We start from the raw sequence: 14,328 nt of genomic DNA on the forward strand, positions 1-14,328 counted from the left end.
TTTCAGCCGACCACATTATTTTATTACTAACATAGCAATTTCTTGTTTGACTCTAAAAGCCGCACTCCAATGTTGAAAATATGCATGTGCTCTGATACATCAAAATCTGCATATTTCCAATTTCCAAACAATTAACAAAAAAAAAAAGTAAAAAAAAAAAAAGAAAAATTCTCGAAGTTGTTCTGCATTTCAATTATAGTTCAGAAATGGCAGAGGCATTCCTTACAACAGTTCTTGAAAAACTGAGCACGTTAATCTATGATGAGTACGTACGGATTACCGGTGTGGGTAAGGAGATGAAGAAGCTCTCCGACACTCTTACCACCATCCAAGCTGTGGTCGAAGATGCTGAAATGAAGCAGATTGAAAGCAATGCCATACAAAACTGGCTACTCAAGCTCAATGACCTTATCTATGAGATCGATGACATATTGGATGAGTATGCAACAAAAATCTCAAAATTGAAGCACAACAACAGCAAAATCGGTCTCTTTAATCTGAAGAATATAATTTTTCGGCGAGAAACTGGAAGAAGAATCCAGCAAGTCATAGAACAATTGGACGCAGTTGCTGCAGAGCGCACAAAGTTTCACTTGCGCGAGATTGCTATCGAGAGGCCAGTCGAGGCGGCTGCCGTACGTGAGACTGGTTCCCGTTTGAACGAGTCTCATAAAGTTTATGGTAGGGGAAAAGACGCAGAGAAGATTATTGACATCTTGGTCAACTGTGTGGGAGACAGTGAAGAACTCTCCATTCTGCCTATTATTGGCGTTGGAGGCCTTGGCAAGACGACTTTTGCTCAATTAGTCTACAACGATCAACGGGTCGTCGACCATTTCGACAAGAGAATTTGGGTTTGCGTCTCCGACAATTTCGATGTCAAGGCTTTGCTGAAAGCCATGATTGAATCTTGGACTAGAAATGCTTCGGATTTAGCAAACTTGGATGCTTTACAACACCGCCTCTGGGAGTTGCTGAACAACAAAAGGTACTTGCTTGTATTGGATGATGTTTGGAACGATGATCAAGAGAAGTGGTCTCAGTTGAAAAACGTTGTGTCGTGTGGCTCAAAAGGGAGTTCGATTATCGTCACCACACGCCTCAAAAAAGTTGCTGATATAATGAGAACACTCCCATCCCATTACTTGACGGGACTGTCGAAAGAGCATTGTTGGATGTTGATCCAAGAACGCGCGTTCGGACAGGAGAAAGAGAAATTTTCCCAACCTCGAAGCAATTGGGAGGCAGATAGCGAACAAGTGTGCTGGTGTTCCTTTGGCTGCTAAGGCGCTTGGAGGTCTGTTGCGGTTCAAGAGGACTGAGAAGCAATGGATTTATGTGAAAGAAAGTGAAATATGGGAATTACCTCATGAAGAAACTCTGATACTGCCAGCCTTGAGATTGAGTTACCATCATCTTCCTTTAGCTTTGAGACAGTGTTTTGCTTATTGTGCTACATTTCCGAAGGATACTTTTATTCGAAAAGAAGAATTAATCTTCATGTGGATGGCACATGGATATATTTCATCAAGGGGAGCATTAGAAGTGGAAGATGTTGGCAATGATATATGTAATGAGCTAGTTTTGAGATCCCTTTTGCAACATGTTCCAAATCGAGTTACAAAAAAACCCGATTTGATTATGCACGATCTTCTTCATGATCTCGCCCAATCAATCATGGAGAACATAATTCCCGGAACGCACGTCCCAAGGACGGCAAACGTCGTCACAAGTGCATCTAACAGTAAAATCCGCCAGGTAAATTTGCGAAAAAAGTTTGTTGCCTTTCCTACGAGTAACCAACCAGAGATGGACATGTCATTCATCTTAAGCAACTTTTTCCGTTTGAGAATATTAGATGCGAGTAAGACAGGGACAGATGAATTGTTTTCTGCAGTCGGCAATTTGAAACATTTGCGACACTTGAATTTGTCTCATACTGGAATTCGTACCCTGCCTGACTCACTATGCAGTCTCTGGAATTTGCATGTTTTGAACTTAGATAGCTGCAAAAAGCTCGAGGCTTTACCGAAGAAGATGAGGTACTTAACTAATCTTCGTCATCTATTTTTGGACGATTGTAAATCATTAAGGGAGATGCCATCTAAAACAAGAGAACTTTCTTGCCTTAGAACTCTGAGTCTGTTCATAGTGGGTTATAACAATGGCACTAGACTTGAGGAATTGCAATGGTTGAAGCTGGGCGGCCGTCTTAAAATTAATTATCTGGATAGGGTGAAAGACCCTGCGGATGCAAAGAAGGCAAATCTTGCCGAAAAAGAAAATCTTGGTTGTTTGTGTTTGAATTGGGGAAGTGATGACTCGTATGTACCAAAAGCAAGGGAGGAAGATATAGATATACATGAGAAGGTTCTGGAAGCACTCGAACCTCACCCAAATCTTGAATCGTTAGTGATATGTGGGTTCGGCGGCAGGTGTTTCCCGTTTTGGATGTCGAATTCAACTCTGGAGAGAGTGGTTGAGATTCGTATATCAGACTGTGTGAATTGTTCACATCTTCCACAGCTGGGAGAGCTACCTCATCTTAAGACATTGACTTTACTTAATGTGGCAAGAGTCGAGTACATTATTGAGGAAGAAGTAGTTCAAAGTCTAAATCCGTTAATAAGCGCGCAACATTTCCCGTCTCTGGAAACACTGTACTTGAGGTTTCTCCACAACATCAAAGGATTGATAAAAGAGCAAGTGATGACGAGATCAACCGAAGCATTCCCAAACCTTGAGCATCTATACATTGAAGATTGCTCGTCGTTAAAACTGCCACAATTCTCAACGTGTTTTAAAAAGTTGAAGAGATTGAATTGCAGGAAACTCCTAGTGGCTTCATTGTCCAAGTCGGACCTGGAAACTCTCACTCATCTGGTAGTCGACTTTGAGGAGAATAGTACGGTTGCGACATGTATTACAGTCGAAATGCTGCAAAGCCTCACAAATCTGAAGATGCTGGCTATTTACAAAGCCGATACGGAGGAGCTCTCTCTTCCGGAGCAAGGGCTGCGACACCTCACCGCTCTGGAGACGCTAGAAATATTCGAATGCCCGCAACTTGTAGAGCTGCCGGACGGGATTAAACACCTCGATAACTGCCTTAATAGAGTACACCTACGCGATCTTCCAAAGATGGTGTCTCTTCCCAAGGCCTTGCAACACCTCTCGTCTTCACTCCGTTTTTTAAGATTGTCCGGTCTTGCTGAGCTGAATTCACTGCCCGACTGGTTGGGAGATTTGACATCTCTTGAAGAGCTGTATATAGAAGAATGCCCGAAGATAGCATCACTTCCAGCTAGTATCCGAGGAATGAAAAATCTCCGACTTCTGATAGTGAAGAAATGCCCGGAATTGGAAAGGAGATGCGAGAGAGCAAAGGGGCAGGATTGGCATAAGATATCACATATTCCCAATCTGCACAGTGCTGAACTGTGATTACTCGTAAGCTCTCTCTCTCTCTCTCTCTCTCTCTCTCTCTCTCTCTCTCTCTCTCTCTCTCTCTCTCTCAGCCATAACCACAATCCAGAGATTTGTTTCAGCCATAACCACAATCCAGAGATTTGTTTACAAATTATTTACAAGCAATAATAGGAGAAATAATATATTGTACAAAAATAGCTATATGGTTTTTAAATGGCAAGAATTATCAAAAATAAAAAATAAATAAACATGGAAAGAAAATATTCTACGATTAACTCCTAATATAATATTCATGCAGATCTCTCCTTTATATAATTGATAATTTCTCCTCCGATTTCTGGAACCAGTCACTTGAAATCTTTGTACCTGTTAAGGTATATCTTCTTACGATTTTTTTTAAATTTAATTTAAAATTAGTTTCTTGGTTAATTAGTTGTTTGTTGATCTTGGTGACTCGTGTGGTAATTAGACGTTGGATGTATATATTAATATACAAATCGAGGACTTTAATTTTGAGAATAAGTTTTTCTTTAATATCTTTATTTTGTTCTGAAATTGTCACAGCAAAGACATATATATATATATCTATGGCATCATCAGATGATGAGGTGGCAGAGCAGAGCAATGCGAGATCTCTTCGAAAAAGAGACAAGGAAAGATTGGAGCAGTGGAGGTGGGTGGGTGTCACAAGCCTCCTTATTCTAATTATCTTCTGGCTCGGAAATATCGCTCTTTTTTATAGCATACGTTCTAAGCGACGAAGCCCTGTCTCTGATTTTGCCTTTTTTGCATGTTAGACTCGGATCCGGTGGGGTTTTTCTTTTCTTCTTTTTTATTTCTTTTCCGAATGACGAATATAGATAATAATTAGATTGTTTGCTTGAAGTTTTAGATTACATGTCTATTTAATGGCTTTAGTTCATATACATACATGGTTGATATATTGCTCATCAAATTCATATCTTGCTCCGATCCGCCTTTTTACGAATATATTCTTGAAAAGTCTCTCGCGTTCCCAAACGCTACAGTTCAAACGCTAGTCTGCCTTTTCACTAAATTACTAATTTCTTTGAATCAATTGACACAAACTGATTCAAATCAGTCAATTAAGTTAAAATTAGCTGACTCAACTGATTCAATCTAGTCGATTGATTTGTAAAGCGTATGATGGACTTACCTCAAATAAAAATTTAAATACGAGAACCAAGACCAAATAGAAACAACAATCAAGTATATTTATTTATTTATTTTTCATGGCCAAATCTTGGTATAAACTCATTCTTATGACAAAAATAAGTATTTGCATGTTTCAGATAAAAGGGTAAATTAAACTTTATGACAAACATTTATTTGTTCTCTTGCTAGATCATATGCTAAGACCCTGGTTCATGATTAACTAAATAATTGGACTTAATTTGATATTTGGTATCCCCAATAAATTGCTGGTCGACCAGCTAAAATTATATAATCATGGCTTATATTGTCTTATCTTGGCTTATTTTGCCTTCTAGTGAGTTTTTTTGTTGGACATCGCAAACTCCAATAAAATAATTGAATTTCATTAGATTATTTAATCTTATCTTAACTAATTTTATCTTGCCAACCAAAGAAGGCCTAAGTAAATGTCATTTTTACCATCGCGCCCTTTGATTAGCCATTGTTCAGTTGTGGAGTAGTTTTTAATTTAAAAAACATCATCATAAAGGTTAAATTATGAAAAAACCCCTCTTTTTCGGGCAATTACAATTACTCCTTAACTATGAATCTTCTTACACGTCCACTTCTATGGTGTCAAATTAAATATAATTTTCTAGATTATATGGATTGTTCTCTAGTTTGTACTCGTTTTGTGCAAAAATGTTGTTTCTGATGCACCACAATCTGATATTTTACTAGCCAAGATGCACATCTATGATTGTCTTGTTTGAAAATTTGGAGCTTGAATGGCGTAAACGGGTACAAATTGGAGAATATTCGACATAATCAAGAAGATTCCACTAAATTTGACACCACGAGGGTGAACGTGTAAGAAGATTCATAGTTGAAGGGAGTGATTGTAATTATCGATAAAAAAAAGATTTTAATTTGACTTTACGTCAGGTGCGGTTCGTAATTTAGCCTATTTTGTAATAAAATGTCAATTTAGCAAGTAGTCACATATATGCCTTAATCCTTGTGCCACGGCCGGCCTTTTCAATATATTTATTTATATAAGAATCTTTGTTTACTCCACAATAGATGAAACCAATGGCAATAATACTTTTAGTATTTAATTAATTCCTTTTTTATAATGTATTATAGTAAGAAACACAAAGTTTGCTTCAAAATTAATATGCAGGAAGATTTGCATTGATAGAGAGATAATGAACAATAATATGGAAGAAACTAATAATTACAAAGCTCATATTGTTGTGTTACCTTATCACGGACAAGGCCACTTAAATCCCATGTTACAATTCTCCAAACGTTTGTCATCAAAAGGTATCAAAATCACATTAGCCACAACTCTCTCTAACACCAAATCCATACAAGAACAAGCTTCATTATCCGCCTCAATCGAATTCGAATCGATATACGACGATCTTACCCAAGGAGGGGTGGCGGCCCCCGGAGGATTCAAAGGCTTCCTCGATCGATTTGAAGCCGTTGGATCAAGAAACCTAATAGATCTCATCAAAAGAATTCAAGATTCTTCCGATGGAAATAATTGTGTGAAGTGTTTGATTTACGATGCGAATATATCGTGGGCATCAAATGTGGCTAATGAGGTGGGAAATATTGCGATGGGTGCCTTTTTTACGCAGTCTTGTGCTTTTGTTGTGCAGTGCTACCCAATGCATTGTGACTTGTTTGGAGTATCTCCGTCTGTGGGCCCACTTGTGTCGATGCTCGATTTGCCTGCGCTTCGTATTCCGAATTTGCCCTCGTTGGGAGCTGAAACGGGTTGTTATCCTCCTATAATTCGATATATCTTGCGCCAATTCGATAATTGTGAGAAAGCGGATTGGATTCTCTTCAACTCTTTTCATCATCTCGAAGAGGAGGTACATGACATATATATATATATATATATATATATATATATATATATATATATATATATATATATATATATATATATATATATATATATATATATAAATATTCGGGCTAATAAATACTTGTTTTTAATACCATATGTTATGCTAGGCTAAAGGGTGGAAATAAGATCGAAAATTAGCATGTTCTAAAAAAATCTATTATTTTCTCAAGTGAAAAACCAATTTTAATGTTATTCCAAAACAAGAATTTAAAAAATTGGAAAGAAAAGACTTGTTCAGAATTTTTAGATTGAAATCGACAAAATTTAGAAAATCAGACGAAAAATCAAAATCTAGTATGTTATATGTATTACAATTCCTTTAAAACAATGGGAATTTCAAAAATCGAAATGAAAATTTTGTTCCACAAGATAGAAAAATTTCATATCGGAATTAATTGGCGAAAATTGTAATTTCCATATTTTTTGAACAAATAATCTTTTTGGGAAAAAAATGGAATATAATTTTCAGAAATTAAAATCGGACCGAAAAACTGAATATAACATGTATTTCAATTATGTGCCAAGAGATTTTGAAAAACTCGAATATCGAAATGAAAAATATTTATTGTTTCAATTCGAAAGTATTCAGATAAGAATTGAAGGAATTTAGAAACTTTAAGATTTTTTTTTAAACGTAGGTAATCAATTGGATGTCGAAAATCTGGCCCGTGAGGCCCATCGGGCCCACATTGCCTTCAATATATCTAGACAACCGAGTCAAAGACGACAACAACTACGGCTTCAACATACACAAGCCCAACACCGAGACTTGCATGAAATGGCTCGATTCCAAAAAAACCCGATCCGTCATTTACATATCCTTTGGGAGTGCCGCAAGTTTGAATGCGGATCAAATATCAGAAATAGCCAATGCCCTTTTGCAGAGCAAAAATAGCTTCTTGTGGGTGGTGAAGCCGTCCGAAGAAGACAAACTACCCGCACATTTCAAGGATCGGATAAAAGATTGCTTTTATTCGGACAAAGGGTTGGTGGTGAAGTGGGCTCCACAGTTGGGGGTTTTACAACACGATTCGATCGGATGTTTTGTGTCTCACTGTGGGTGGAATTCGACGATGGAAGCGATAAGTCTTGGAGTGGGTGTGGTGGCGATGCCGCAATTTTTGGATCAAATGACTAATGCGTATTTTGTGGAGCATGTTTGGCACGTGGGGATTAAGCCTAAGACGGATGAAAATGGATGTTGTGCACGTGATGAAATTGATAGGTGCATTGAGGAAATCATGCATGGGGAGAGGGGAGAAGTGATTAAGAAGAATGTGGCTCGTTGGAAGGCATTGGCAAAGGAGGCGATCGACGAGGGTGGGAGTTCGGATAAGTGCATCGACGAAATTATTGCTCGGCTATGCAGCTAGAGCAATATTTACGCGATATAATAGTGTGTGTACTAAATTTCAATTGGTTGAGGATTTGTGTAATGGTTATTGTGTGAGTTTATTGGATAGTTTGTATGTGGGTTTTCAATACATATTTTAATAAATTGTATTTTATCTGGGATAGAAATCGGACGAATCAAATTGAAATTAACAATCGAAAAAAATCATAATTGAAAAACTAATTTCAATTTTGATAAAAAAATATGGAAAATCAGAATTTAGTCACTTATAATGTAAAATACACAATAACATTGATGAATACGTGTAATTTTCGAAAGAAAAAAAAAATCAAATTTTCAAAAAATAAATATAATTGGATCGGGAATCGAATATTTATTCCAATTTCGTTCCTAAATCAAAATCGACAGAACTCAAAAATTTCGTTCCGAATTCCGTCCCTAGATTTAATTCAATCGGACATGTGAGACACACGATTTTTATTGGCTTATTTGAAATATTCAATCGTACATATTTCTAAAATTAATATTATTAAAATTTAAAGACTAGATAAAATTTAAAAAAAAAATTAAAAAGAAAAAGAAAAAGGGTGGCATCCGCATTTTCATTCCGAAAACCAAACGCTCCTTGGGGGGTAATTTGGGGATTTCAGTGACGAAAGGAGAATATCATTTGAATTTGAATTTCGAAAAAAAGTTGCCGTTGTAAATCCATCATCATATAACGAATCCAAACAGACCTCATTCATTCATTCATTCTTCCCCAAACAAATCTCTGTATCGCATTTTTCACACACTAAAACACACACTGCGCGCGTTCGAGAAGAAATGGACGAGAAACCGAAATCTGCAATGGAGGCATTCGAAAAGCTGGAGAAAGTTGGAGAGGGTACTTACGGTAAAGTGTACAGAGCGAGAGAGAGAGCCACCGGTAAGATCGTCGCTCTTAAGAAGACGCGCCTCCACGAAGACGAAGAAGGCGTTCCCCCCACCACTCTTCGCGAGGTTTCTCTCCTCAGAATGCTCTCCCGAGACCCCCACGTTGTCAAGTATTACACTTTCCCCCTTTTTCATTTCATTTCATTCCAATTTTTCTTTACTCGATTCTTCGTTTGCTTTTACTTAGGGTTTTTTCAATTCCTTTTTCTCGATAATTTGTTTCTGGTTTGCCGATTTGATTTCGAGTTTAATACTGGGTGTGGTTAGGGTTTCTTCGTTTAGAGTTAATTCTTTCTATGATTTTCAATAATTGGGTTTTTGTTACTGACTCCTTTATCTATTAGTCTCCTGCGTGGCAATTACAAGCATTCTACATAGTTAATAGTGATAAATTAATGATAACCAGTTTTTTGTTAATTTTTTGTTTTAAAAATAATAAATTTCCGATTTAAAAAATACAGATTGATGGATGTGAAACAAGGCCTGAACAAGCAAGGCAAAACGGTTCTTTACTTGGTTTTCGAGTACATGGATACTGATCTCAAGAAGTACATTCGAAGCTTTCGCCAAACCGGGGACACTGTTCCAACGAAAAATGTCAAGGTATACTTTGTGTTAGTCATTTTGCCTACAAAAATATTTTTGTACAGCAATCCTTGTGTATTTTTCTTTCAATGCACCATAACGAGTCTTTTGTTTGTTCACAAACTGCAGAGTCTAATGTACCAGCTTTGTAAAGGTGTTGCTTTCTGCCATGGTCATGGTGTTTTGCACAGGTGATCCATGTTTCTCGTTTCAAGGTTTATTTATTTATTTTCTTTTCCCTCTTTGTGTGTTAGCTAAATTACGGGATGTCTCGTGTAGGGATCTTAAGCCCCACAATCTGTTGATGGATCGCAATACAATGATGCTTAAGATAGCTGATCTTGGTTTGGCCAGAGCTTACACAGTGCCTATCAAGAAGTATACTCATGAGGTACTTTCTTGTATACCCTCTTTCCCCAACTGCAAAACCTTACCGAAAATTTCTTAAAAAGTTCGTAGATAATTCGAAAAGTGTGTTGATGATGTTGCGATTTTCGCAGATATTGACACTCTGGTATAGAGCTCCTGAGGTGCTTTTGGGTGCCACACACTACTCCCCTGCAGTCGACATGTGGTCTGTGGCCTGTATATTTGGTATGAACTGAATAACCGTTTCTTGATAGTGCTATTTCTTGTTTTAGGGTAAATTTTCGATTACGTTACATTGAAGTTTAATATTGTCTGTTGAATTTCATTCTCAGCTGAATTGGTGACAAACCAAGCACTCTTTCCTGGAGATTCTGAACTGCAACAGCTTCTGCACATTTTCAGGTTTTTGGCTTATGAAAAATGTGCTTACTGTTTTCGCATACTAATATTTTCGGTACCTTTGTTCTTATCGAAAAAATCTTTATTCGTTGGGAGCAGATTGTTGGGAACTCCAAATGAACAAATTTGGCCTGGAGTTAACAAACTAGTGAACTGGCATGAATACCCACAATGGAGCCCAAAGCCAATGGAATCAGCTGTGCCTGGTCTGGATAAAGACGGCATAAACCTTTTAACTGTAAGCCCCTTCGCAGCTTTTGTAATAAACTTCATCGACAATTACAGTTCCTCGTTTCCTTAAACAATGTTCCAAAATTGTCTGATATTGCAGGAAATGCTGCAGTATGAACCATCAAAGAGGATTTCAGCTAAGAAAGCTATGGAGCATCCGTATTTCGATGATCTTGACAAGACTGGTCTCTGAAAACTCGCTAAATTCGGCTTATTTTTGCTTGCTTCCCTCGAGCATTATTTCTTGGCCGTGTAATCGACATTTGCTGATTTTTCTTACTAAAAACTTATGCCTTATTAGTTTCTTTCAACTTGTGTGTTGATGTAACCCTAGCTTTAAGGAGCACTTGTGCTTACTGATAACAGTGAAATATGCTTCAAACTTTTTTACTGGTTCCCTTATTTCCCATAATAATGTTTTTCTATTAATTTTTTTTACTTAATGTGAGTACTTGACATTTCAGACATACAACTTCCACGAAAATGTATTGTTGAGTATTAATCGAATGGTGAAATTGCCGTTTTTGCCTATACTGTCTGTAATAATTGTGCATTGTCGTAACAATGCTGATCTTGTTGATCGAAGAATATAAAAATTTGGAACATAACAAATTGAATTTAAGACACGAGCCACAAGAAGAGTGTTGACCACACAGTAAGAGCCACAGAAGCCAATAAGTAGCACCACAGCATAATCACAGAACATTCGCTTTCTCCAGCTCCAAATAATTGAGTTATCGTTCCTGCCATAAAACGGGTTGCAATAACTTTAGCTAATATTATCATTAAAAAAAAAATTGATCCATAAAATGTAAAGAATGTACCTATGTTCATTGCAGGTGGAAGTGCAAACTGCAGAAGAAGAACGAATTGATACAACGGATTATCGTGCACTATACCAAATCGAATTGCCCCTTGAACTACTACAATACCTATTAGAGGCATTGCAACGTATCGAACAAAAACAATCCCGAAGATAATCGATTTCCGAATCTCTGAACCTCCTTTCAAACCTGAAAACAAATATTTTGTCGAAACTTTTCCAGGAATTGTCGAAATTATAAAGGGTATTGTACGTAAACATTGCATTAGCTTATCGACCTTTTAAAAGGTTTCCACCCATGACCAATGTGACAGCTGGAATAGCTCCATCCCTGCAACGATGCAGAACGAGCATAAGATTCTCCCGTGATTATGGTTTATAATTTTTGCAATAAATTAATTACTATTGCAAATATAATATCTCGATAAATATATGTATATATATACCCGAGCAAGAGTGCAGTATCTTGTAGTACACGGAGAGGAGCTTCATCACCGATTATCAGTTTCCGAATTAGAGGTACAAGTCCGACTACAAATCCAGCAATCTGTACCGAAAAAACAAAAAACAGAGCATTTATTAAAAAATGTTTTCACACATAATTTACTCATGAGATTTTTCATTTTTCATTTTTTTAACACCAAAAAAAAAACGAAGCAATACCGCAGCAGTTGTTGATGGAGAAAATAATTTCTTCAGGTTCATCTTATTCAATAGCATCTCCAACCGTTGCTTTATTCGATTCGAAAGAGAGACCTGCATGCAGTCGATTTTTAATTTTTTATTTTTTTTAATTTAAATAATAGTTAAATAATTAAATACGACAATAATAAAGACGAGATTAATTTACCGGAGGCTTATGCTGAAATGTATCTGGCAGAATCAATCCAATTTCATGATCTTGTGTCGAAGAAAGTAAAGGCTCTGTCGTCGACGAAGGAGACAAACTTTCTATCGAAGATTTATTATTATTATTATTATTATTATTATTATTATTATTATTACTGACGTACGAGTCGTTGATTATTTCGACCTCTTTTGATCTACTACTCGAAGACACTCTAACAATGTTGTAAACATAGGACCACAGATAAATTGCTCCAATCTAAAATGATGACAATAAACACAGTATTAAGACATCGTTCGATGAATATAATATTACTTTAAATTAATTTGATATTTATATATATATATAATTATATATACTTACTGCCATTGAAAGAGAAGCGTATGACATTCCGTATGTTTGGCAAACATCGGGATCACCAAACGGGCTTCCTTTTTCTTTACAGACTGCCGGAATTATTATGAGAAGCAAGTTTCCTAAATTGCCTGTTCACATGCATATTATAAAATAATGATTTGTTATTAAAGAAATGATAAATTATATTACTATTATATTTATCGACTGTACCTGCGGCACAACAACCGATAATAAGTCCTCGGAGATGCGAAGGAGCTCGTGTTATTTGAATGACAACCCAACCAAGAACCGAGCCGACAATGAACGTGATTAAGATATTCAAAGGCATAAACCACCTGCATGCCCAAAATTATATATATACACACATTCTTGAATCTTGATAATAATAATAATAATTATAACATAATATATTATAAAAAAAAAAAAAAAAAAAAAAAAAAAAAAAAAAAAAAGAGAGAGAGAGAAGCTTAATTACTTACAGCTTAGCCATGCTGTCGTATGTAATCGTCTTGGCTAGGTTGCTGTACACAAGCGCGGGACTGAATACGAAGAATGTAATCTGTTTAATTATTTACATAAGAGATCAAAACAAGAGAATATATAGTATATGAATATGAACAATATGATGGTTAATTAAATGTAAAGAATTACTTACATTATTCAAATGTTTTCTAGCATCGTCACCCAAAATTCCGACATGATCGAAAGCAAGATAGGAACCCAATCCAGTGACCAGAAGCACTTTTAGGACAGGTATTGTTGATGCAATAAATAGATCAACAAGCCCCATCTTCTTTATTTTGCACTACTAATCTACACATCAAATATAATTGTAATATATTTATATATATAGGATAAGCTAAAGGTAAAGCACAATACAAAAAGTATGCAGTTTTAGCACAAGAATATTACATTAACAAACATACATACTTATGTATGACATCATACGTACAACTTTTGTCCTATGATGGATTGGTTGAATCAACAACCATATATATATATATATATATATATATATATATATATATATATATATATATATGGTGAAAGAGAGTATGGATATAGTATATATAATTGGATATATATATATGTAAATGAAAGGCAGATATTAATTAGGCAATTAACCAGCAGCATGATGATGATTATATATGTAACAATTCCTAACCACAAATAATAATGACAAGGAAAATAACAACTAATTATTTCAAAGTTGCTTCTCTTTTTTTTTTTCCTTAATTTATTTATTTTTGTGTAATTCTCTGTCTCTCTCTCTTTATGATATTTTGACCTAATTTTTGTTGCCATACCATATTCAAGGCAAGACAGAACAGAATGTGGGGCTATAATATGCACCATTTTTCTAGAGAGAGAGAGAGAGAATTTGATGAACAAAGAACTTATCGTCACCTTATAAATTAATGCTATGAAATCATTAATTAGATCCTGGGGCCAAAAGTTGCAGGCAAAAGGAGAAATCTTTACCCCTACAAAAAAAAAAAAAAAAAAAAAAACCTCCAAGAATTAATCTACGTGAGATGAATAATAAATAAATTCATAAGAAAAAAGGAAAAAAGAAATAATCACCAGCTGATCAAGAAATTTCCCAGCAAAAGGAAGCTCTTTTTTTTTGTTTTTTTGTTTTTCTCAATAAAACTTAGAACGAACGAACGAAGAAGAAACCAGACTTAGCTGTATTTTTCCTATACGTATAACGTGTATATATATATATATATTATATATATCCACCAGAGGAAAAGTTGCAGATAAATAAAAGAAGCGGCTGAATAAATCTGTTTTGTATTCGAATTAAATAAGATAAATAAAACAGAAAAATGATTTTGTTTTTCGAGATGTATATATATATATAAATAAAAGAAAAAAAGCGAGGCTCTTAATAGGCCAGCAAAAAAAGTGAA

At 35.7% G+C, this 14,328-nt stretch overlaps 4 protein-coding genes across 5 annotated transcripts; 3 read left to right on the forward strand and 1 right to left on the reverse strand.

Annotated features, from left to right (window-relative positions):
- The first annotated feature begins 206 nt into the window (after positions 1–206).
- Positions 207–3,471, forward strand: LOC105953626 (putative disease resistance protein RGA4). The gene is given in 2 exon segments (XM_088815332.1): positions 207–1,217; positions 1,219–3,471. Coding segments are annotated over 2 exon segments (3,237 nt in total). The 3' UTR covers positions 3,445–3,471.
- Positions 3,472–5,792: 2,321 nt separating this feature from the next.
- LOC105953625 (UDP-glucosyl transferase 74CD1) lies at positions 5,793–7,978 on the forward strand. Its single transcript, XM_088816016.1, has 2 exons — positions 5,793–6,473; positions 7,150–7,978. Exons 1-2 carry the CDS (start codon positions 5,793–5,795, stop codon positions 7,882–7,884), a joined length of 1,416 nt encoding a protein of 471 aa, XP_088672142.1. The 3' UTR covers positions 7,885–7,978.
- A 588-nt stretch (positions 7,979–8,566) lies between these two features.
- On the forward strand, positions 8,567–10,814 carry LOC105953669 (cell division control protein 2 homolog D). The gene is made up of 8 exons (XM_012977346.2): positions 8,567–8,911; positions 9,263–9,404; positions 9,516–9,577; positions 9,666–9,777; positions 9,887–9,980; positions 10,088–10,157; positions 10,254–10,392; positions 10,486–10,814. The coding sequence occupies exons 1-8, from the start codon at positions 8,691–8,693 to the stop codon at positions 10,576–10,578; spliced, it is 933 nt and encodes a 310-aa protein (XP_012832800.1). The 5' UTR covers positions 8,567–8,690; the 3' UTR covers positions 10,579–10,814.
- A 44-nt stretch (positions 10,815–10,858) lies between these two features.
- LOC105953668 (protein PIN-LIKES 3) lies at positions 10,859–14,238 on the reverse strand. 2 transcript variants are annotated; one of them, XM_088815335.1, is made up of 12 exons: positions 13,997–14,238; positions 13,820–13,896; positions 13,068–13,225; positions 12,892–12,971; positions 12,623–12,747; positions 12,419–12,540; positions 12,059–12,313; positions 11,872–11,964; positions 11,655–11,755; positions 11,487–11,539; positions 11,210–11,398; positions 10,859–11,128 (listed from the first exon to the last, which is right to left on the reverse strand). In XM_088815335.1, exons 3-12 carry the CDS (start codon positions 13,200–13,202, stop codon positions 11,004–11,006), a joined length of 1,278 nt encoding a protein of 425 aa, XP_088671461.1. In that variant the 5' UTR covers positions 13,203–13,225; positions 13,820–13,896; positions 13,997–14,238; the 3' UTR covers positions 10,859–11,003. The 2 variants fall into 2 exon arrangements, with proteins under 2 accessions (XP_088671461.1, XP_088671460.1); XM_088815334.1 differs by lacking the exons at positions 13,820–13,896; positions 13,997–14,238 and having other exon boundaries at positions 13,068–13,305.
- Between the last annotated feature and the right edge of the window lie 90 nt (positions 14,239–14,328).

Source organism: Erythranthe guttata, chromosome 3 (genome assembly GCF_056151865.1).
Source record: "Erythranthe guttata isolate IM_541 chromosome 3, IM_541, whole genome shotgun sequence".
In the NCBI taxonomy this organism is placed as follows: Eukaryota; Viridiplantae; Streptophyta; class Magnoliopsida; order Lamiales; family Phrymaceae; genus Erythranthe; species Erythranthe guttata.

Coding starts and splice junctions, on each gene's coding strand:
- LOC105953625 (XM_088816016.1), top strand. CDS start 5,793: ATGAACAATAATATGGAAGAAACTAATAATTACAAAGCTCATATTGTT. Junction 6,474..7,149: donor TTCATCATCTCGAAGAGGAG/GTACATGACATA, acceptor TTTTAAACGTAG/GTAATCAATTGGATGTCGAA.
- LOC105953669 (XM_012977346.2), top strand. CDS start 8,691: ATGGACGAGAAACCGAAATCTGCAATGGAGGCATTCGAAAAGCTGGAG. Junction 8,912..9,262: donor CGAGACCCCCACGTTGTCAA/GTATTACACTTT, acceptor TAAAAAATACAG/ATTGATGGATGTGAAACAAG. Junction 10,158..10,253: donor CAGCTTCTGCACATTTTCAG/GTTTTTGGCTTA, acceptor CGTTGGGAGCAG/ATTGTTGGGAACTCCAAATG.
- LOC105953668 (XM_088815335.1), bottom strand. CDS start 13,202: ATGGGGCTTGTTGATCTATTTATTGCATCAACAATACCTGTCCTAAAA. Junction 12,541..12,622: donor TATCGGTTGTTGTGCCGCAG/GTACAGTCGATA, acceptor GCATGTGAACAG/GCAATTTAGGAAACTTGCTT. Junction 11,540..11,654: donor GATACTGCACTCTTGCTCGG/GTATATATATAC, acceptor GCATCGTTGCAG/GGATGGAGCTATTCCAGCTG.